At 38.1% G+C, this 22,207-nt stretch overlaps 3 protein-coding genes across 3 annotated transcripts; 2 read left to right on the top strand and 1 right to left on the bottom strand.

Annotated features, from left to right (window-relative positions):
* Nucleotides 1-78: 78 nt before the first annotated feature.
* Nucleotides 79-7,230, bottom strand: cyp2ad3 (cytochrome P450, family 2, subfamily AD, polypeptide 3). Its single transcript, XM_088077924.1, has 9 exons — nucleotides 6,961-7,230; nucleotides 6,015-6,177; nucleotides 5,332-5,485; nucleotides 5,090-5,246; nucleotides 4,834-5,010; nucleotides 3,770-3,911; nucleotides 3,492-3,679; nucleotides 3,254-3,395; nucleotides 79-1,691 (listed from the first exon to the last, which is right to left on the bottom strand). Exons 1-9 carry the CDS (start codon nucleotides 7,141-7,143, stop codon nucleotides 1,516-1,518), a joined length of 1,482 nt encoding a protein of 493 aa, XP_087934050.1. The 5' UTR covers nucleotides 7,144-7,230; the 3' UTR covers nucleotides 79-1,515.
* A 388-nt stretch (nucleotides 7,231-7,618) lies between these two features.
* On the top strand, nucleotides 7,619-14,324 carry LOC121939585 (cytochrome P450 2J2-like). Its single transcript, XM_088077918.1, has 9 exons — nucleotides 7,619-7,915; nucleotides 8,313-8,475; nucleotides 8,719-8,868; nucleotides 9,246-9,406; nucleotides 9,767-9,943; nucleotides 10,705-10,843; nucleotides 11,005-11,192; nucleotides 12,008-12,149; nucleotides 12,399-14,324. The coding sequence occupies exons 1-9, from the start codon at nucleotides 7,715-7,717 to the stop codon at nucleotides 12,572-12,574; spliced, it is 1,497 nt and encodes a 498-aa protein (XP_087934044.1). The 5' UTR covers nucleotides 7,619-7,714; the 3' UTR covers nucleotides 12,575-14,324.
* Nucleotides 14,325-14,402: 78 nt separating this feature from the next.
* On the top strand, nucleotides 14,403-22,075 carry LOC121939575 (cytochrome P450 2J4-like). Its single transcript, XM_042482584.2, has 9 exons — nucleotides 14,403-14,702; nucleotides 16,969-17,131; nucleotides 17,227-17,376; nucleotides 18,485-18,645; nucleotides 18,991-19,167; nucleotides 19,264-19,402; nucleotides 19,564-19,751; nucleotides 20,391-20,532; nucleotides 21,283-22,075. Exons 1-9 carry the CDS (start codon nucleotides 14,502-14,504, stop codon nucleotides 21,456-21,458), a joined length of 1,497 nt encoding a protein of 498 aa, XP_042338518.2. The 5' UTR covers nucleotides 14,403-14,501; the 3' UTR covers nucleotides 21,459-22,075.
* Nucleotides 22,076-22,207: the final 132 nt, after the last annotated feature.

Below are 22,207 nucleotides of genomic sequence, written 5' to 3'. Positions count from 1 at the left end.
ATTGAAGCTACCGCTATTTGTTCCTATTCAATAAAACCCTAACTTCTCTAAATTGACATTAATAAAGACAACTCTGGATTGCAACTGCAATCATTTATTGTTTTAAAAAAAGAAAAAAAAGCACATTCTTAAATGCAAATTTAGAAAAAAATATTTACAACTGCTGCTCATTGCCTAATTTAAGAGATGATCTGAGTAAACAGAATAGATAGATAAAGTGATGACTGACACCTCAAAGGCAGAAATCTGAAAATTATATGGTATTTTACAGCATAACTGTTGAATACTTGAATAACCAAGGCATGGTGTTAGATGAAGACACAGGGTCATATACATGCAACAGAATACATTTTTTTCATTTACTAGAAACAAAAATAAACAGAGTAATCCTCATGAACTTTATCTTACTTCAGTGAGAATGCATGCAAATTCAAATATGGAGCATCTATGGAAATGCTTAACTAATGTGGAGCTAATACATAAGACATCATGGTCTGATAGATATACAAATATATATCAAGATGTCCTGTTGCTTAATATTGATAAATGAGTAAACCATTCTACGTTCAATAATGGATTACCAGTTCGGGAATGTCATAGGTGAATGACCATCACATCATAAAATCTGATAACCAGCAGGTAAAAGCTTGTCAGACTCGAAGTAGATCGATACTGTATCAGTACAAGTATTTTTAAAAGAGTAGATTTTTTAAGTATGTTTAAGCATGTTCATTTAAAGTGAGAATGTAATAAGAGCAGAATCATCCACAGAGGCCTCTTCCTCTGTAAAACAGAGGAACCAGGTGATTTAAAATGGTAAAAACACGAAATAATCATTGTTCTCCGATGCTGCTTTACAAGTCGGAGATGGACTGCTTGCCCACTTTCTGCTTTTTTCTCTGATAACTTAAGATTCAGAGGTTCAGGTGGTTTTTACCAAGAGACAAATTATCTACAGAGGCCTCTTCTTCTCCAAAACAAACAGTACTGGTAACTGAAACCAGTACAAACACTGAATAAAGCAGTTTCACAAGAAAAACAAACTGACTTTCTGATGCTGCTTGTCTTAGATGGTCTTCTAACTTTGTCGATGCAAAAGCATAAATGGCCTTATCTCAAGCCAGTGTTCGGTTAGTCCGTTCTTGGCTACTGTAGAAACATGGTGATCTCCATAAACAATGAACAGTTCCCTATGCAAATATAAACAGCTCATTCCAAGGCAAAAAAACACAACAAATGTTATTTTCAGGTGATAATGCACTAAAAAAACGTAGTTATTATTTTATATTCCATTTCTGCAAATATATCCCCTTAAAGCCTACACACTGGACCTCTAAAACTTGCAAATATCCTTTCACCTGGATGACTGCGAGGCTCCACTTTACATTTTGTATACTTTATTTTGGTGGAGAGTTCTCATATGTTCTGCGAACATCAGTTTCATATCAGATGTGTGATCTTTTATTAATTTTTTACTTTTGTGCTGATGCTCTGATGAGAAAAGGGGGAAGCAAATCAGCGAGGCACAGCGAGCATCCTGAACTCCTCAGGGGAATGGGTGAAGCCCATCACACCCTCCAAACTGGGCATCTCTCCAGGAACAGCAGAGAAGGTAAAGTGTTGGAGAAGAGATGTAAACATCAGGAACAGCTCCATTCTGGCCAGGTGCTCCCCTAAACACACACGTTTACCTGTGGGGTAAAAAAGTCCACAGCAGCTTCAGGTTAATAGATTCATAACCCAAATCTTTCACATTCATTTCATTTATTTATACAGCAAAGGAATTAAAAGCAGGTTAGTTACAGTTAAAACTGGCCTGACTCAGTTTAAATTTTTTTTTTAAGCAGGTTGCTGTTCAGCAGCATAAAACACACATCATGATACAAAATAAAACAGAAATATTATGATATTTAAGTCAATAACAAAACAGACAGCTACATAGACAGTACAGAGTAGAGGTCTTAAGTGGTGTGAGCAAGATTGCGTGAGATTTGAATCAGTGGTTGCAGGTATGTCCTTTTCTCAGATAGTGTTTGGTATGTTTGAAATGAGTAATACACGTTATTGCTCTAATCTCTGACCATAACTTTTTGCATAAGGCGATACAGGGATAAGTGCATGTGAAATTGATCTAGTATATAGTATATATATATATATATATATATATAATATGTTTTTGTCTTGTGACTTGGAAGTAAAGCAGTAAGTGTGGGATTGGAGTTGTTTTGGATCTGGAAGTAAACTTTAATGGCTCGGTTATTTGTGTAGTTCTGAAAAGTCAGGGCGGTAGACTGTAAGAGTGCAGTGGTGAGTCCAGTGAGGAAGGTTTCCATGGATCTTGTAAGCTCTGTTGTATAGTCTTGCTTTTGATTCAGTGGTTTCCTTTGTGGTGAGGGGCCACATTGGGAGACAGTAGGATATTGTTGAGAGAATGATTGCATACAGATATGAGTCTGAAACAGCAGTAATGAGATGTGGTCTGATATTTCTACAGATGTCCATTTTTTGATTGAGGTTCTTAGTCAGGCTCTCAACAGGCATGTTTACACAGAGCCTACTATTCTGATGAATTAAGGTTTAAAAGCCCAAACACATTAAACATGATTCATATAAACTCCTCAATCAGCTTAAACAAACCTAAACCAGTTCAAATTTCAGTTGGATGCAGAGGGGTAGTTTAAACCTTTTCATAAAATTATCAAAAGAAAATTTGTGTCATGTAAATGATGAAGCTGATTAATCTCTAGCTGCTTTTTTGTCTGTGCATGCTCCATTTTCACGTGTGCTGCTGTCAGAAGTTATCCAATATCTGTTTTCGCTGTGAGAAAATGCACTTGTGGTGTGAGTGTGTGAAAAGTGTCAATTGCGTTTATCTCATCGTCAGTGCAAGCGCTGGCAGCCCTGTCAAGTTACTATATTCATAATTTGTCTGCATGTCACACAGCTGGTCCGTTTACATGCATCGGTACATGTAAACACCAGATAGTATTAGAGGATATCCTATGTAAATAGTTGACCAGAAATCAGATTGAGAAGTGGGCATGTAAACACAGCTAATATGGTGTCGATAAGTGAGATGGCAGTATTGTATTTTTCTGTGTTGGGTAATGTTTCTTTTGCAAAGTTAATAGGGTCAGACATACATATACATTTTTAGAGGAATGAAAATATGTGCATACTTGCTATCATGTTGGTGGTGCCAATGCCTGTATGATAAATAGTATCACTGAAAATGGAGGAATATTGAGCAAACCTGCTGAAAATGGTAGGAATGCGTCTCTTCTGCAAAACTGTCCCTCTGAATCCAAGAAATGCTCAGGATTGAAGATATCTGGAGTCGCCCACTCATTCTTATCAAACAGCACAGATGAAAGGATTGTAGTGATGGTTGTGCCCTGGAATGATATGCATGAGATGTTGATATCAGTGGTGTATAAATGATAAAGAAATGTTGCAGCCTGTTATTTATCCCAAGGTAAATTGTCCTTTACCTTGGGTATAAAATATCCTCCCAGTACAGTGTCTTTACTGGCCATTTTTGGGAATCCCATGGGAACAATATTTCCCACCCTTTGAGTCTCATGGATGACGGCGTCGGTGTAGGGCAGGTTGGGTCTGTCGGCCATGGTGGGCTGACGAGACTGTCCAATCACTCTGTCTATCTCTGCCTGGACTTTCTCTAAATGAGGAAGCAGAGTTATTGGATATTTGGCATTAGGAATCTTCATGAGAATACTGCAGAGCTCAGTATGATAGATGAGATACCAACCCTGTATCTCTGGGTAGTGCATCATGAATACAAGGGCCCAGCGTAAAGTGTTGGCACTACTTTCTGTACCAGCCTCAATCAGGTCTAGGGTGCAAACCAGCAGGGTTTCAACATTGAAGCCAGCCTGAGGATCCTCCTTTTTCTGGAAGAGTGTCAACAACGTAATGGATTTTGCTGTGATATTATAGGCTACTTTGTGCATTATTTAATAAGTATTTCAGTAATGAGTCCTAACACCTGTAAATGAATTAGCATTTCAGCATTCAGAAGTCAGTGGGTTTTTTTAATTGGTTTTTGGTTACATGCCTGTGGTTAACACAAGCTTAAAAGACTTTCATATTTTGTTCTAAAAAATAAAATGTCAGTAAATACCCCACTCATATAGTTGAAGCTTTAATGTGTCTCCAAAAAGGCAGTTGCTAACAAGTGGCTAAAGTAAACTACAGAACATCATATAGCTGGACCGTGCCAAACACAGTGGTCTTGACCGCAGTGTAGTTCGTCTATAGCCTATCGTTAGTATTTTACTCCTGGCGATTACTTGTAGGCTTCAAAAATCCTTAGAGTGGTGTTCATTAGTGAAGATTTCAAATTTCTGAGCAAAATCTGTGGGTATCATAAAGGTTTGTTTGCCTCAGAGCTTATTTTCTGCAATAATCCAAAATCCAATGGGAAAATACCATGCACTTTTTTGACAAGGAAGCCAGGGTAATGCTTACTTCTGCATTGGCCTACAAAAAAAATCATCATCCCTTGGGCACTGGAAATATTTTATGTTATCTTGGTTGGGCAGATTAGCTGTAAAATAAGACAAACGAAGCCAAGAAAATTGATGAAGTTGCTTCTAAGTATTCTGAACCAGACAGAACTTAAAAAGAACCTTTTATTGGCATGAGATGAGCATGAACAAATCTATTCCTATTTTACCTGTGTCTTAGAAGAGATTTTGACTTGTCAAGGAAAAGCACAGGTCTTACTGTCACATTAATGATGGTATATGGTTGAGACTTGAAAACTTGTTCACTAATCCTTTGCCCGGATTCGAGGATGCGTAAATTTCTCACCTTCTCCATCTCTGCCAGGTATACATCAATGAAATCACGAGGGTCCTCTGGGTTCCACTCCTCTTGGTGCTTCTCAACTTCCTTTTTCAGGAAAGTCATGATCTCTGCATAGTTGGCAAAGACCGTCTGGTGAGTTCCTGGTAGGTATTTTAGCAAACCAGGGAAGACATCATATAGCTGTTGATGGGACAAACTCTCAGGTTAGTTGTGGGCCAGCAGCACCATTGATTGCGAGTTGAGACAGATCAGGAATTACCTGAGTCTGAGCAGAGCCAGCAAGCACAATTGCCTCATTATCCAACTCCAGAACCTTCCGAAAACTGTGATCGCTGTATTCAAAGCGATGTCCGAAGACTACAGATGCAATGATGTTACTCACTGCATTAGTTATGGTGTAGTGGGGGTTGAATGGTCTTCCTGAAAATATGAAAACATTGTCAGTTCAAGTGACAATGAGGCATATTATGATGTAAAATCAGTCAACGGATGAATCTCTACTTGCCTTGTTCCTCTTTGAAAGCTTCGCAGAGGAAGTTGTTTTCCACTTCAATGTATTTTTCCAGGGACCTCTGGCCTTCTCCAAAGTAACGCAGGTGAATGCTGGCAAACTTTCTTTGCTTCTTCCACAGGTAACCATTGCTCAAAGCTATGCCTGTGGGGTGTTATATCAGCACTTCTTAGCACTTGTCACTCCCTGAGCTGGTGCTGTGGTGAATTTAGTGTATTCTTACAGTGAGAGACGATGTCAGTGCTGACGCTGAAATTTCAACACTGTTCTGCATTGGCTATATATATATATATATATATATATATATATATATACTGTATATATGAATGCAACGCAACAGGGCCGAGCTATACATTAGTACTTCTCAACATTTTTAAGAGTTTCAGAATGATGAAAACATGTCAAGAAAACATAGATACAAAATGGGATGAAGGCTCGACAGCAACAACTATCATGCTTTTCCAAAATGATGCACCGATATTTTGGCATCTCAAATGGTTTAAGAAAAACTATGCCAAAAACTACTGTAAATAGGAAAAAAAAACTCTCAGGGAGCATGACCTCAGACCCCATAGGTTTGGGCTGAGCCCAAATGTTTACAACATCTGAAACCAGAAAAACACATTTGCAGAACCACAGTCATACTCTCACTCACTTGCTTACATCAACTCACCTATGCCCTTGAAGACAACATGGAAAAGAGGAACAATAGGTCGGTCAACAAAGCTGTCCAGCTGGTTAATGAGAGCCTCTTTGACCATTTTGTATCCTGAAATAAACACGAATCTCTGGCTGCCCCTCCTCAAGCTGAACACTGGGCCGTACTCCTGAGAAAGCTGCATTTAAAACAAATTACGTTTTAAGAGAGAATGTTTTGCAGAGACTTTTGTATTCTTTTAGTGTATGCTCTTTAAATTGGAAAAAACAAAGACAGTTTTTATCAGGTAAAATGCCTAAAAACAGTAGATAATTAAAAAGAAAAACACACTCCATGGAACAGGAAAAACTTTGTATAAAGACCCCACTGCAACGACTGCTGCAAAAGGCTGGGCTCACCGTTTTGTTGATGCTCATAATACTGTTAGTTTCACTTTGAGACTGCTGCTCCTCTGTTCATACAGTTTATTTCGAGTTGGACATACTAATAGTTAGTACATTTTTCATGTATTGACTTAAGTATTGACGTAAGTCACTGATTATTCTGCATGTTTTTTGATGTTGTGACCTTTATATCCCGATTGGAAAAACCAAAAAAAGTTATAGCTGTTTTTTTTTTAATAGCTATAACCTATAATTTTAGTGATGTTTATCACTATCGCTGTTATCTGAGATTTGCAGTAATTTTCCATGATGTGCTGTGTCATTTTGTTTACCTTCTGAATGAAGTAGCAGAAAATAAAACCTTGTTTTGGGTAAAATACATAAATGTGCAATCGGCAGTTGATGAGAAAACACTTTTTAGTTGTAATCTCATGGCGTTATTGTGCATGTATTGTCAGTTTTTCTGCTTATCATCTTGACAAGGCTACTTTTTGTAACCCAAATTGCCCCTTGGATAATAAAAGTTCAACTCTTCTTTACTCTTCTCTTTGCAAATACAGTGGTGCCATTCACCTCACCTTCTCCATGGTTTTGAAGTCAACTCCGGTGAAGATATTTCCTAGAAAAGGCATAGCCCAGGGTCCAGGGGGAAAGCTGCGTGGCCTCCAATTTCGGATCACATCTGTGAGGAGCAACACTACAAAAATCAACAACAGCAAACTGGTAAAGTTCATACACTCAAAAAGCGCCTGAAAAATCATGGTAAATATATTTTAAAAAGTCCTTTGTGAAATTTGTCTCCTGCAGACTGGGTTGTGGTGCAGTTTGTGTTATCTGGGTGAGGGGTGGGGGAAGTTTGAAAAAAAAAGGACCAGTAACTGTTACATAAATGGTGGCCTCTCACGACCTCTGAAGTGATAAACAAGGCTGAAGCTTGAATTTTTCCAGCTGGTCATTGACTGTTTGTGCACTGTGTGTTATGGACACAAGGGGGTCCTCTTGATCAGTTTAGAAAAAATAATATCAGTAATCAGAAGCACAAGTTTTCAAAATGTTTATTAGATGGATTTATATGCAGGCAGGTGTACCAGATGAGCTTAGTACCCTGTGTTTTGCTAATTTTATATGAATAAAAGATCAGGATACTGAACTGCACACACTACTTTTATTTTGAAGTTCAGATTTGCCAACCACAAGTCTTATCTTATCACACTGGTGTGGATCATAAATTGCGTATATGGTTATGATACAAAGACGTTACAGTCACTGACTGGACTTTACTGTGCTCTGTTAAGTTTCAATAGAAGTTGATGCTGTAAAACAAACAAAAATATGGAGGCAATATACAGTGTACTGGGCTTTGAGTGGATGGACGGCAGAAGTATTTTGATATTTCTGTTTGTTTTTCTGTTGTTTACCGAGGTTTTGAAGAACAGACGGCCACCAAACTTTCCTCCAGGACCTTTGGCTCTTCCTTTCATTGGTCACCTTCATTGCCTGGATCCCAGCAGAATCCACGTGCAAATCGGGGAGGTATTTATTAATAGTAATATGCAAAGTGGTAGAAGAAGTACTTAGATAGTTTAACTTGAGAAAAAGTGGAAATACTAGTGTGGAAGTACTCTTTTATAAGTTAAATCTTTTGCCATCAAAATGTTGTATAAGTAAAGTACAAACATGTTAGCAGTAAAATATGTTCAATGCCTAAAATAAAAGAAGTGAGAATGCAGATTGGCCCATTTCATGATTATATGTTATTGGACATGATTTTCTCGTGTTTTCCACATGTTGACATGTGGTCACATGTTGATACATGTGTAGGTCCTAAGGCACGCCCCTCCATGTTAGTGAATGGACATAGACCAAACAAAAACTCAAAGTACACGTCAAATAAATGAACTAAAAACACCAATGTGCTCTCTGTGTTCAGTTTGCAGAGAAATACGGAAACATTTTCAGCCTGCAGCTCTTTGGTGGAAGGGTTGTGGTCCTCTACGGCTACAAGCTTGTGAGAGAGGCCCTGGTCCAAAATGGAGAGGACTACATGGATCGTCCTTCCATACCACTGTTTGAAGAATTTTTTGGGAATAAAGGTAGTGTGTTTTGCATTTTGTTCAAAAAGTCACCTAGTATTTACTTAGGGTAGTAGCATCAGACTGACATTGCATCAAGCATATTTAGCCAGCTGTTAGTTGTACCAATTTCCAATAGAGCGCCCCAGGAATGATATTTTTCTGCACGTTAGCAACTGGTTTCCTTGTTAACACATTTCCGGGTTTTAGGACTCATTATTGGGGTATTATTTCTGGTCTAATGCTATTTTGTGTTTCCAAAAGGTCTGGTGGCATCGAGTGGCCCTTCATGGAAGGAGCAGAGGAGGTTTGCTCTTCGTACGCTCAGAAACTTTGGTTTGGGCAAGAAGATGCTGGAGCCAGACATCCAGCAGGAGTGCCAATACCTCACTGAGGCTTTTTCCCTTCAGCAAGGCACTGAACAAATACTACTTTTCAACAAGCATCAGCCATCAACTAATATAGATAGATAGATAGGGTGGACACAAGTACTCGAGTATCTATTACATGACTTGGACAATAGTAATATTTCTTTGCTTTGTAAAAAAAACCCAAATATGTATAATAAGTCTAAAATGATGTTGTTCTGTGTTCAAAGTTTAAATATGTGGACTGGTTGCTGTGATGTAACTGCTATCTATGAATATCAGCAGAGATACGTATAGCAAAAATGATAGATCTATGTTCAGTGTTCTCAGTCAGACATCTCTTGACTGGTACGTGGAGGCAAACAACCATGGCGGTATATCTAGTTTTTTGTTTGTTTTATCTACGTTTTCTCTATCTTACAGGGAAGCCTTTTAATGCCCAGGCACTGATCAACAATGCTGTGTCCAACATCATCTGCTGCCTGGTGTTTGGGGAGCGTTTTGAGTACACTGACAAGCAGTACCAGAGTATTTTGAAGAAATTCAATGAGCTAGTGTACTTAGAGGGAGGTTTGTGGGCACAGGTGAGCCTCCTCTGTGAACGAGATGCAGTCATCTTTTTAAAATCAGGATTGATCCCTTAAGTTAAAGGCCCAGTTTGTAGGATTTAATGTGATATAATGGCAGAAATGCAATTCAGCCATCACTGATTTTCACATTTACACCTGCGCTGTTCCTACAGTGACACATAAAAAGGTTATAGCTTTGTTTAGGAGTTGACAATAGCAATAAATCCTCTATCATGTTATATGTAATAATGCAATATTTATTCCTCATGATTTACAGGGAGTGGATTATGACTAGCATAAAGACTAGCTTTACCACACCTTCCGAAAGTATCTCTTGCCTGATTTTCTGATGCTCTGGTCTTTAATTCTCTGCAGATTTATAACGCAGTACCCTGGCTGATGAAGTGGCTGCCTGGACCTCACAGGAAGATTTTCTCTCTGACACAAGATTTAATTGACTTTATTCAAATCAAGATCAACAAACACAGAGAAAGCATTGACCCCTCCTTACCAAGAGACTACATCGACTGCTTCCTCACAGAGATGGAAGAGGTCAGTGATTTTATGTCTGTATTGTGTAGCGCTGTACTGGACTCAGAATGATGTTAGACTGAATCAGATTCAGCAGTTCAATACGAATATTCAACTATTCGTGTTTTTTTTGTTTGGTTTCCATATAAAGGTTTTAAGTTTTGAACAGGGTTCAGCTGGATGTTCAGTGTGACAGCAGCATTCAAGTAAAATGTTAAACAAGTTAACAGCACCATGAATGCATTGTAAATGTGCAAATGTTTTTGCTTTTTATCAAAAGTCAGAGACTGTATTCTATTAAGTTGCTGTGACGTGTAAATTCACCACCTCTAAGCTGATGAGAGAAAATGATGTTTTTTCAAAGCCTAACAGCATCAAGTTTCTCTTACTCTGTGATGCTGCTGTCTGTCTGCAGCTCCCTGTATCAAAGAGTATCATGACAGCAAAATCTGGGGACCAAAACATCCCTAGAAGAATACTACACAGCACAGTGACTAGCAAAAAAAAAAAAAAATCACCTCCAGCGTCAACATAAAGGTGTTGTCAAAGGGAACAGGACTAAAAAAAAATGAACAAATACAATAACACGTTCTTTTTTAAATTCAACATGTCAATACAGTGTAAATCAAAGTATGCAAGCACAGTCAACTGAGGGGTCTCCAACTGATGATTCGAATCTCCAACTTTAAAGAGGCAGCCCTAGTTTTGTGTGTGTCCTTTTTGTATTATTTTAATGAAGCATGTCAGCTGACACTAGAAACTGTCTCTTGTGTTATTGACAGATGAAGGACAAAGATTCTGGCTTTAATTTAGAGAATTTGAGTATTTGTGCTCTGGACCTGTTTGGTGCTGGAACTGAAACCACTACCACAACTTTACACTGGGGACTTCTCTACATGATCTACTACCCTCACATACAACGTAAGTAATATCTGTACCAACTGATTCCTGAATCAGAGGTCTCTGTCAGATCAGAGTCATTGGGAGAGTAAGTGTGTGGGATGTGCTATACATGATTTCGCCCCCTCAGTCGTCGATGCAGAACGCAGACTCACACTGTTTCCTGTTTTCACCGTGTGCAGAGCAAGTCCAGGCTGAGATAGATGCTGTTGTTGGTTCATCCAAACAGCCGTCTATGACTGACAGAGAAAACATGCCCTATACTGATGCAGTCATCCATGAGATACAGAGAATGGCCAACATCATTCCCCTCAATTTGCTTCACATGACAAACAAGGAGACCATGCTCGACAAGTACACACTTCCAAAGGTATGTGAGCATGTAATGTTAAGCGCTGCGCCGTGTTTACACTAGACGTGAAAGCGCAGCAAAGTGTGGCAGTTTTCTATTGAGTGCGCCCCACTTCCTTTTGGTGCCTGTATTGTGCAATAGGGCTGTTCACACTGGATGCGCTGCAGGATGGAGCTCACAATCTGCAGCAATAGTTTTGCAATCTGTCTGGAAAGTACTAAATAAGCTATATAAAGGATATATTTGATATGATATAAATGATCTAATTACAAAATATACATCCAAAGCTTTCACATATTTGTCAGTGTCTAAACAGAGAGGGAGAGAGATCGACACACAGACACACACACACCCAGATACACGGAGACTATACCTTACCCCTGACATTGCCAATTTAACCATTGTTTTACATTTTTCTTTTGTGTTTTATTTTTCTTATTATTTGTGTGTGTGTGTGTGTGTGTGTGTGTGCGTTTTATTGGGATTCTATGTGTAAAGCACTTTGTAACATTGGTTTGGATAAGTGCTACAAAAATAAACTATTATAATTGTATATTAGTTTTTTTTAAAAAAGTAATGAGTAATGTATAATACATTACTTTTTTGAGTTATGATCCCAACAGGCAGCACTTTGTAATGTGGGACATCTGCTTGTCTTGTCTTTTCTGTTGTATAGTATTGTATTGTTTTTGGAGTAACCATGTTTTCATTTCTTTTAAATAATAAATGTCATTTTGCACACAGTCCTTTCGATAATTAAGATAAACTTAATGTAACACATATTTAAACCAACTGAGAGCAAACTACTGTTTTCATTAATGGCATTTCCTCAGGGCACCCTGATCCTGCCCACACTGACTTCAGTTCTGCGTGATGAGTCAATTTGGGAAACTACGCACTCCTTCAACCCAAAACATTTTCTAGACCAGGAAGGCAAATTCAAGAAGAGAGAGGCCTTCCTTCCTTTTTCAGCAGGTCAGTTAGCAGATACAACCCTCTAAACCTCAGTATTTTGTTGCTTAAACCTCAACATGCTTTACAGAAGAAAGTATGAAAAGAGGCATTTAACTAGTTAACTAGTCTTTAACTGGTAATTATACATGGGGGGGAATCTTTTATTGTATTCTCTGGTTGTTTCGGACTCTGAGCTGCAGTATTATCATGTGGTCAAAGTGAATAAAAATGCTCTGAATGCAGCTCATCTATTGTGTTGTGTGCTCTCAGGGAAGCGTGTGTGTCTCGGGGAGCAGCTGGCCAGGATGGAGTTATTCCTCTTCTTCACCTCCCTCCTTCAGAGGTTTTCTTTCTCAGCCCCCGCTGGGGAGCAGCCCAGTCTGGATTACAAGTTAGGAGCCACTCTGTGTCCTAAACCTTATAGACTCTGTGCCGTACCACGATAAACCACCAGCTGAATCTCTGTCGTCAACTACATTTATCTTGAAATTTATCAAAAAGAAAAAAGTGGTTGCCAGGCTGGTAACCAGGCATTAGGTTTTCATTGCCGAAAAGTGAACATATGCTAGCCATTTTTAGTCATTGATTATTAAGGGTAAGAAAGTATCTGTGCATCATTTGGTGTATTTGTCCCTCTTTTTCCTTAATTCCAGGACCTGACCAAAATTACATGTGTGTATGCATAGTGGAAATACTTAAAATGTAATATGGCCACAGCAACATTTTTAGCAGCTTCTTAGAAAACCTCACATGGAAATTATTTTTAAAATCATAAGGATTCCTGAGGATTCCTGCTTCACACCCTGGTTTCCAAAAAGACAGGAATGCTGCTCCAGTCCTGATAAATTTTCTGTTTTTTAATTAATTAATTTTTTAAATATAAATTCATTAAATAATATAGCTATTCGTTGTGTCACAACCATAACAGGTCAAATCAGCAGCCCTTCTATATCAAAACTAAGTATTTTGATTGGCATTGAGAGAACTTTAGCAACTTTAATCCTGACAAATGGCTCCTTAATAGAACTGCTGTAAAATTCATAAATATATACCCTTTTATCAGCCCAACAGATGTCAACTCTGTAAGATCTTACCACAGACATCCAGTATGTATGCTACTTCAGAAAAAATGAAATTACTGGAAGGCCTGATGATACCCAGACCATCAAGACTTTGACCTTTTTAAATATATAATTTCTCAGCATAATTGAAGTTAACATCAAAAACCCCAAGAAGAAGGTTTCTGCTCTAATTATCAAGAAAGAGTGACTTTAAGAGGCCCTTTGTAAAATCAGTTTGCCCGTGCAGACAGGATGTGTCTCACGTTATCATGGTGATGAGTGGAGGAAGCTGTCAGAAAAAAAGGCCCCAAAGTGTTATGTAACACCGGAGGCCTCTGAGATGAAAAACAAGGCCAAGAATCATCCTACAAGAATAAGACACGCATTATTAATACTGAGGGAATTTTATTATATTTTTTCCACTCTGTTGTTATTTATGTTGCATACACACAGGCCTGATATACACACATGCACAAAGTAAACCTACACACATGCTTTAAATGGAGAGATGTCAGCACGAGGGGGCTGCCCATTGAGAGGCGCTCCAAACAAAGTTGGAGGTTGGTCTTGCTCAAGGGCACCTCAGCAGTGCCCAGGTGACCATACTTGGTCAGGACAGGGACTTGAACCCTTTGGTTCCCAAGTCTCTACTGCAGCCCCAATCATAAACTCATTTGAGTTAGCCGAGTGCTAAACCAGAAGTAAGTGGTCATTTTTATACTCGGTAGTTAAACTTTTTTGGCTTCATGCACCACTGAGTACCTTTCACAGAAATGAGCCATGGATACATAAAGAGACCTGGATACAGCATTCACACATTAATTCACACTAATGAATGAGGCCAAAAAAAATCTCTATTTCTGCAGTATGAAATTACCCAAATGATTACCCAAATGGTCACATTTTACTACTTTTGCATAATGTGTGAAACATTTTTTTTAATCGTCTGAGCTTTCAAAGGGTTAATGCATCTTTAGTCTGATTATAATCAAAAGTTTTAATAAATAGAATTGTAAAATATGCCATCCTGCATAATAAACGCTTTGAGAAGGCTATTTTACTTAAATAAAAGATGTTTACTTTCGCACTATGTACTGCTATTTTTACATTAAAAAAGACGAGTACTGATTGGTAACCTTTTTCTATTTATTATTTGGGCTTTTACTTTGAAATTCAGGGACGCGCACCGGAAGTATTGTCCTTATATGACACTGATTTGCAGTCAAAAACATTACGCCCACTCACTGGACATCACTGAGCTCAGTTCACTCACAATAGCGAAGTTGACAATGTAAAATAAGTACGCTAAAAAATGGAGACCATGGTCAGTGTACTCGGCCTTGATTGGATGGACGGCAGCAGCATTTTGATATTTCTGTGTGTTTTTCTATTGTTGGCTGATATTTTGAAGAACAGAGCGCCGCCAAACTTTCCTCCAGGCCCATGGCCTTTTCCTTTCGTTGGTGACCTTCCACGCATAAGTCCCACCAGGATCCACCTGCAGATGAGAGAGGTATTTACCAAAACCAGTATGCACGGTGGTACTCATACTTTTGCATAACAAAAAATAGCAAAACCACAGTGTAGGGAAACTCTGTTGCAAGGGGGAAAAAAAGATTTGCATGTAGGGATTTGCTTAATTTAAAGTACAAAAATGTTGCAGTCAAAAAATACTAAAAGTGATAAAAGTAGTCTCATTAATGAGTGGTTTTAAGAGGCACTTTGTAAAATCAGTTTGTGCATCACTTTAATGCTGCAGCTGGTAAGGATGGCACTATAGAATTCCTACAAGGATAATTAAGTAATAGTACATGACAATTTATTTGTTGATCATATTCATGTATCTTTGTAATCAATATAATTAAGTAATATTTTCCCTTAGAAAGTACCTAAAAATCAAAACGTAAGTACAATACTTAAATAAAGATTTAGTTACTTGAGTGTACAGTATCACAACCCTTTCTGGGAAATAGATTGTCTGTTGTGTTTTCCTTTTCCTTAATGGAAGATAACATTGTACATCACTTTCTGTACTTCTGGATATAAAAGATAAAGCCAGAAAAAAAACATTTCAGAGCTGCAAAAAGTTTCAAACATGCTCCTGTGGGAAATGTAAAAAATCATTAACTTAAGTGCAAGATTTATTTACACAGGATTAAATAACTTGAGTGCCCTCATTTCACTTGTTAATAAAAGGAGTGCCGTGATTGCCAAGTTGATAACTGTGCATGCAACAGGGCACAACCGCAGTGCCCTGTGTTTAATTCAGCCTTTGAACCTTAGTTTCATGTTGTAAATATCTATCTGTCTCCCACCCATTTCTACACCGTCCTCTGTCAAATAAATGTGATAATTGCACAGTTAAGAAAACACTAATTCACATGAAATATATTGTGATAAAGAGGTTGGTGTTAGCAGTAATTGGAGTTTTCTGGAGCCAGACGTTAGTGGCTTGAAAGCAGCGTGTCAAAGATGGGGTCATGTCAGATGTTGTCAAAAGATGCAAATACTTGAAGTCGATGCAACGTGATCAAAGAAAACAGAGGAAAAGGGCTGTGGCATTTGCGTTTGCACGAGAGGTAGAAAACCTACAACTACCAGAATGCACTGCGCTGCACCACAACATTATATGCTCCTGCTATATATGGTGACATATTTTGAGCTTTGCGGTTTTTCCATAGCAAACAATATAGCACACAGCTGCTAACAAAGGATCTTGAATTACAGTGAAAAATCTATGTTTTTGAAAACATTTTAGGTGCAAATTAGACAATGCAGCTATGTGTCTTGTTTATATTTGATTAGTGCTGCTTAGGTTAACTGTTTCAACTCCCTTTTTAAAGCCTGCATTTTTACAATACAGGAAACAGTTTGGCGCCTGCTTCTTGTTCAGAAATGCTCGTGTTACAGCCAAACTGTGCACTAAAATATGATTCTGAAAACATTTAGGCAAAAAATAGGCAATACAGTAACAAAATCTGCTTCTGTACTCTTTATGTCTGCCGTGGCGGGTATACGAAAATGCAGATGTACGTGTGTAGTTCGGATGACATGTTTCATTCAGCAGATTTTAACTGAGAGATGAGCGGGGAGATTTGGCTGCTGCTAAGATGGAGGGAAGTTTATCGTATTTCATTTGCACATTATAACAGTTACCGATGTTGTTATGATACAAAGCTGATTGAAAGTCGGTCCTTTAATTTTAACTGCACATTGAGCATATATGTTGAGACGACCTCACAACAGTGGGGATAAAACAAATATAAGAAGATAAAAATTGAAAAATAAGAGATAGATGAACAAGTAAACGAATGCAAAACATAATAAAATTGGCAAGAACAGAATATACGGAGGATACAGAATAAATAAATATGGCATTTCTTCAGGGCAAAATGAATAAGAATAATAAAGTAAGAGCAGCAAAACGAATGAGTAGAGTGAAAGGGATAAAAAAAAGAACAAAGAAATAAATGAAGGTGACATCACATAAAAGCAAGTCTGTAAAAGTTAGTTTGAAGAAGTGATTTAAAAGATGTCTAAAATTGCGAGTTTTATTTCCTGAGGTAAAGGTAATGAAAACACAATGATTCTTGTTTTCAGGTGATTATTCACTAAAGAAAACACGCTTATCATATTATATTCCATTTCTGCCAATAATTCCCCCTAAAAAAAGTCAAATCCAAAGATTACACACCATTGACAGAGGTGCCTGTTGTTATCTCAACACTAAATGTTATCTCGATGTTGAACCAAAACACCAATGTGCTCTCTGTGTTCAGTTTGCAGAGAAATATGGAAACATTTTCAGCCTGCAGCTCTTTGGTGGAAGGGTTGTGGTCCTCTACGGCTACAAGCTTGTGAGAGAGGCCCTGGTCCAAAATGGAGAGGACTACATGGATCGTCCTTCCATACCACTGTTTGAAGAAATAACGGGGAATAAAGGTAGCGTGTGTTAAGGTTCATTAGCTTTTATCCAGCTGTTTGTTTCACCCATTTCAAACTACTTTCGGTCTAACGCTGTTTTGTGTTTTCGAAAGGTCTGGTGATATCGAATGGCACTCAGTGGAAGGAGCAGAGGAGGTTTGCTCTTCGTACGCTCAGAAACTTTGGTTTGGGCAAGAAGACGCTTGAGCCATCCATCCAGCAGGAGTGCCATTACCTCGCTGAGGCTTTGTCCCTTCAGCAAGGCACTGAACAAATACTAGTTTTCAACGAGCAACATAGAATCAATAATAATACCTCTTACAGGGCATGTGACGCCCCTTTACCTTTGCTCCACTTTATAACAACACAGAAGCGCGCACCGACAGTGCTGAGCGCTGGACCATGCACCTCCGCCTACGCGACTCTCTGTTCCATGTTTCATTATCTAAAGGGGCCGACTCTGTTTGCTCTGTCTTGGCTGGCACTCTTTGTGTGTGCTTATATATTTATATATACAGGGTCGCCCATGAAGTTGGAATAATGTAGTTTTCTACAGTTTGTAAAGATTAATTGAGGTTTCATTGTTATTGTGATATGTTTGGAAGAGACTGATTAATAAAGTTTTGAGAAGATATTCACTTTATCTGTCAAGAATAAATCACATTTTTACAATAATTTCATGGAAAGAGGTAAAAAAAAATTATTCCAACTTTATGGGCAAAAGTGTATATATAACTATATATATATATATATATATACACCAACCTGTTAATGTTTCATAATCTGTATGTCACACACTTTATTTTATTTTAATCAAATTATGTTTATCGGCTTTTTAGTTCATTTTGAATAACCAGAACAAACATTCAAGAGCCCCATCCCTTCCCTCCTACATAACAAATTTTAAAGAAAAAGAGAAAAAAAAAAACAAAGGAAAACTGTACACAAACATATCATCAAATATAAATAAAGTAGTTATGGGTAGGCATGGTAAAAAAAACAGATGAATGAAAAAGAGATAAATACATAATAATAATAATAACAACATATACACATCTGTTTTTACAGTAATGCTTATATATGTACCTCAATACATTCATACCAAAAATCAAATGAACATAATTCCTTGACTAATTTAAAATTAGGAATGTGCAAAACAGTTATCGTCTTATTCTCTCTTCCTGTATCTAACTATTGTACTCCACCGGCAGCACAAATTACAGAGTTGTAATTTCTTACAACTCTTACAAAAATTGTAGGATTAGTTTGCATCTCTTAATGTTTACACACAGTACTTTAAATACACATTTTATGTTTTTACTTTGTGTCCTTTTTTCTGTGTCTTATTTATACGTTCTCTTTATTTGACAGGGAAGCCTTTTAATGCCCAGGCACTGATCAACAATGCTGTGTCCAACATCATCTGCTGCCTGGTGTTCGGGGAGCGTTTTGAGTACACTGACGAGAAGCACCAGAGAATTCTTCAGGACTTCAATGAGCTATTGTACTTAGAGGGAGGTGTGTGGGCACAGGTGAGCCTCCTCTGTGAACGAGACGCAGTCATCTTTTTAAAATCAGGATCAATCCCTTAAGTTTAAGTTCCAGTTTGTAGGATTTAGGGTGAAATATTGTCAGAAATGAAATTCAGCCATCATCAATTTTAACATTTACATCTGTGCTGTTCCTACTGTGACACATGCAAATAAGTTACAGCTTTGTTTAGGAGTTGGTAATAGCGATAAATCCTCTATCACGTTATATGTAATTTTATATTGCAGTGTTTTCATTGTGATTTACAGGGACTGTTTGTTGATTTACCACAGCTTCCACCTGTCTGCTGCTTTCTGCGCTGATGCTCTGGTCTTTGTGCTCTGTAGATTTATAACCTAGCACCCTGGCTGATGAAGCGGCTGCCTGGACCTCACAGGAGGATTTTCTCTCTGACACAAAATTTAATTGACTTTATTCAAATAAAGATCAGCGAACACAGAGAAAGCATTGACCCCTCCTCACCAAGAGACTACATCGACTGCTTCCTCACAGAGATGGAAGAGGTCAGTGACTTTATGTCTGTATTGTGTTTGTCCTCTTGTGTTTTCTAATGAAGCATGTCAGCTGACAATAGAAACTGTCTCTTGTGTTATTGACAGATGAAGGACAACGTTCCTGGTTTTAGTTTTGATAATTTATGTTTTTGCGCTCTGGACCTGTTTGGTGCTGGAACTGAAACCACTACCACAACTTTACACTGGGGACTTCTCTACATGATCTGCTACCCTCACATACAACGTAAGTAATATCTGTACCAACTGATTCCTGAATCAGAGGTCTCTGTCAGATCAGAGTCATTGGGAGAGTAAGTATGTGGGATGTGCTGTACATGATTTCGCCCCCTCAGTCGTCGATGCAGAACGCAGACTCACACTGTTTCCTGTTTTCACCGTGTGCAGAGCAAGTCCAGGCTGAGATAGATGCTGTTGTTGGTTCATCCAAACAGCCGTCTATGACTGACAGAGAAAACATGCCCTATACTGATGCAGTCATCCATGAGATACAGAGAATGGCCAACATCATTCCCCTCAATGTGATGCGCATGACAAACAAGGAGACCACGCTTGACAAGTACACACTCCCAAAGGTACGTGATGTTGGTATGACAAAGAATTGCATCACAGATTGTGAGTATGTAATGGTTAGTGTTATATTCGGGGATGCACCCAAAAGACACAAAAAGGCCATATAGACACACAAAGGAAATGCAAGAAAGGGCAAAACAACCATAGAGAGACACTAAATGACCACAAAGAGACGCAAAACAACAAAAAGATGCAAAACTACTACAGAGAGATTTTGTATTTCTGTGAAAACATCCATAAATGTCTCCTTCACACAGCTGTATTTATTTGTGTTTCTCACCAAAAGATAACATTTTACGAAATGACATTTGAACACATCATGAAAATTTACCTTCTCTCAATACTCACGGAAAAGAGCTTGAACGCATCATAATGTAACTCTATGCTATTGGTTCTTTGTAACTGTATTCATTTTTATATATGTGCTATTATTTGTTACTCTTATTATGATGCATAATATTTTGCTCTTATTGTTATTTGCTCAGTCCTTCTTTCTTCTTTTTCATCAACAGATATGTAGGCAATCATACACATCCCTACATAACAACATACACAACCCTAAGATATGTAGCGCCCTACATGTCTTGCGTATCTGTATCCCCAACACTTATTAACCGTTTGTATTAATGGCACTTTCTCAGGGCACATTTGTCATGCCCACACTGATCTCGATCCTACGTGATGAGTCGATTTGGGAAACTCCACACTCCTTCAACCCTCAACATTTTCTGGACCAGGACGGAAAATTCAGAAAGAGAGAGGCCTTCATTCCTTTTTCAGCAGGTCAGTCAGCAGTTAAAACCCTCTAAAACTCAGTATTTTGTCGTTTGATCCTCAATGTGCTTTACAGAAGAAAGTGAATCATTTGCCTGTTTAACCCTTTGAAGTCTGGAGCAACATCATTTTTGTGCTGCTTTCAGATTCCTTCAACAAGTATTTAAACCTTTGAATCCTGAGCAAATTAGTGCAAATTCTTTGAAAAACATGAGATGTTTCAAAATGAGTAAGTCGGTGAAAAATGTTCCACAAAATGCAAATTTCTCTCTTTCTACATATAGATAGATAGATAGATAGATAGATAGATAGATAGATAGATAGATAATGAAATTAAATAAGAGCTATGGAAAAATGTCTAGAGAAGAAAGACAAACATTAGGGGAAATTATAGTAACTGTAGCTATATTAATAATTATCATAGTAACACGTTTTAATTAATGTTGCAAAAAAATGGTTATATTTAAAACATTTTTCCCAGGTCATTTCCTTATTGTTTTGTGTTTTCACTTTTACAATTTCTTGTTGATTTTTTGGGTCATTTCTTCTGTAGCTGCTCATTGCCTTCCTTCCATGTTTTTGAAAGAAATCAAGTCAATTTGTTTGGGTTTTAAACGGTAAACTGTTTAACGTACATGGGAGGGAATCTCTTATTGTATTCTCTGGCTGTTTCAGACTCTGAGCTGCAGCATTATCATGCGGTCAAAGTGGGAAAAAAGTGTGTATGTGCAGCTCGTCTGTTGTGTTTTGTGTTCTCAGGAAAGCGTGTGTGTCTCGGGGAGCAGCTGGCCAGGATGGAGTTATTCCTCTTCTTCACCTCCCTCCTTCAGAGGTTTTCTTTCTCAGCCCCCGCTGGAGAGCAGCCCAGTCTGGATTACAAGTTAGGAGCCACTCTGTGTCCTAAACCTTATAGACTCTGTGCCGTAGCACGATAAACCACCAGCTGAATCTCTGTCATCAACTACATTTATCTTAAAAATATCTCCTGTATTGTTATTTAACCATGGTCACTCAACAGTAACTTTTAAAAGTGGCTGTCAGGCTTGCAAACAGGCACCAGCTTTTGGTTGCCAAAGCTAAAAAACATGGTTGCCAATTTAAGCAACCTTATATTTTTAAATAATTAAGATACTATGCATTTATGTCACCTTAATATGTTTAACGAATGTTTGAATGTTTTGTAACTGTAATTGTGTAAAATTCTTGATAGTTGTGTTTTATTTGACACTTTGAAGGTTAAGTGTTATCAGTTGATGCGTTAGCTGGTCAGCAGGTGTACCACCTCCCACCTCCTGCAGCCTCCACATCATTATGTTGTTGAGCTGCCCGCTCGTCTTGCTTCGAGCTTCGGTGTTTGGCCTCGTGGTTGTGTATGAACTGCTGACTTGAGCTCGTGAACTTCATTTGTCACTTGTCGAGGTTTATGTTGTGCATGTATTGATTTCTGTCCAGCTCAAAGATGACGGGATGCTTTTCCTCCCAAGATTTGTTGTTTTTAGTTCAGGTTTATCTGTTTTTATCAATCAATCTGATCATAAATTCATGATGTTGATGTGTTAGTTTCTTTTTTTTTTGGCATCTTTTAAATGCTTGTGCGTCGCTCTCTAAAATCAGAGGTTTTTGCAGGTCTTTGAATGCAGCGCAACAGGTGGAGCTCTTCATGAGTTCTTTTTTCCTCTGCAGC

Source organism: Plectropomus leopardus, chromosome 5 (genome assembly GCF_026936395.1).
Source record: "Plectropomus leopardus strain MGB_pleo_1.0 chromosome 5, ASM2693639v1, whole genome shotgun sequence".
NCBI lineage: Eukaryota > Metazoa > Chordata > Actinopteri > Perciformes > Serranidae > Plectropomus > Plectropomus leopardus.
The sequence above is the reverse complement of the archived record's forward strand: the minus strand, read 5'-3'. Positions and strand labels throughout refer to the sequence as shown.

What these genes read in the sequence shown, in the direction of transcription:
- cyp2ad3 (XM_088077924.1), bottom strand. Translation starts at nt 7,143, where the DNA reads ATGATTTTTCAGGCGCTTTTTGAGTGTATGAACTTTACCAGTTTGCTG. An exon ending in GAGGATATTTTATACCCAAG is followed by an intron (nt 3,396 to 3,491) that starts GTAAAGGACAAT and finishes ATATCATTCCAG; the next exon opens with GGCACAACCATCACTACAAT. An exon ending in ATTCCTACCATTTTCAGCAG is followed by an intron (nt 1,692 to 3,253) that starts GTTTGCTCAATA and finishes TTTACCCCACAG; the next exon opens with GTAAACGTGTGTGTTTAGGG.
- LOC121939585 (XM_088077918.1), top strand. Translation starts at nt 7,715, where the DNA reads ATGGAGGCAATATACAGTGTACTGGGCTTTGAGTGGATGGACGGCAGA. An exon ending in ACAAGTACACACTTCCAAAG is followed by an intron (nt 11,193 to 12,007) that starts GTATGTGAGCAT and finishes GCATTTCCTCAG; the next exon opens with GGCACCCTGATCCTGCCCAC. An exon ending in CTTCCTTCCTTTTTCAGCAG is followed by an intron (nt 12,150 to 12,398) that starts GTCAGTTAGCAG and finishes GTGTGCTCTCAG; the next exon opens with GGAAGCGTGTGTGTCTCGGG.
- LOC121939575 (XM_042482584.2), top strand. Translation starts at nt 14,502, where the DNA reads ATGGAGACCATGGTCAGTGTACTCGGCCTTGATTGGATGGACGGCAGC. An exon ending in TCCACCTGCAGATGAGAGAG is followed by an intron (nt 14,703 to 16,968) that starts GTATTTACCAAA and finishes CTCTGTGTTCAG; the next exon opens with TTTGCAGAGAAATATGGAAA. An exon ending in GGCTTTGTCCCTTCAGCAAG is followed by an intron (nt 17,377 to 18,484) that starts GCACTGAACAAA and finishes TTTATTTGACAG; the next exon opens with GGAAGCCTTTTAATGCCCAG.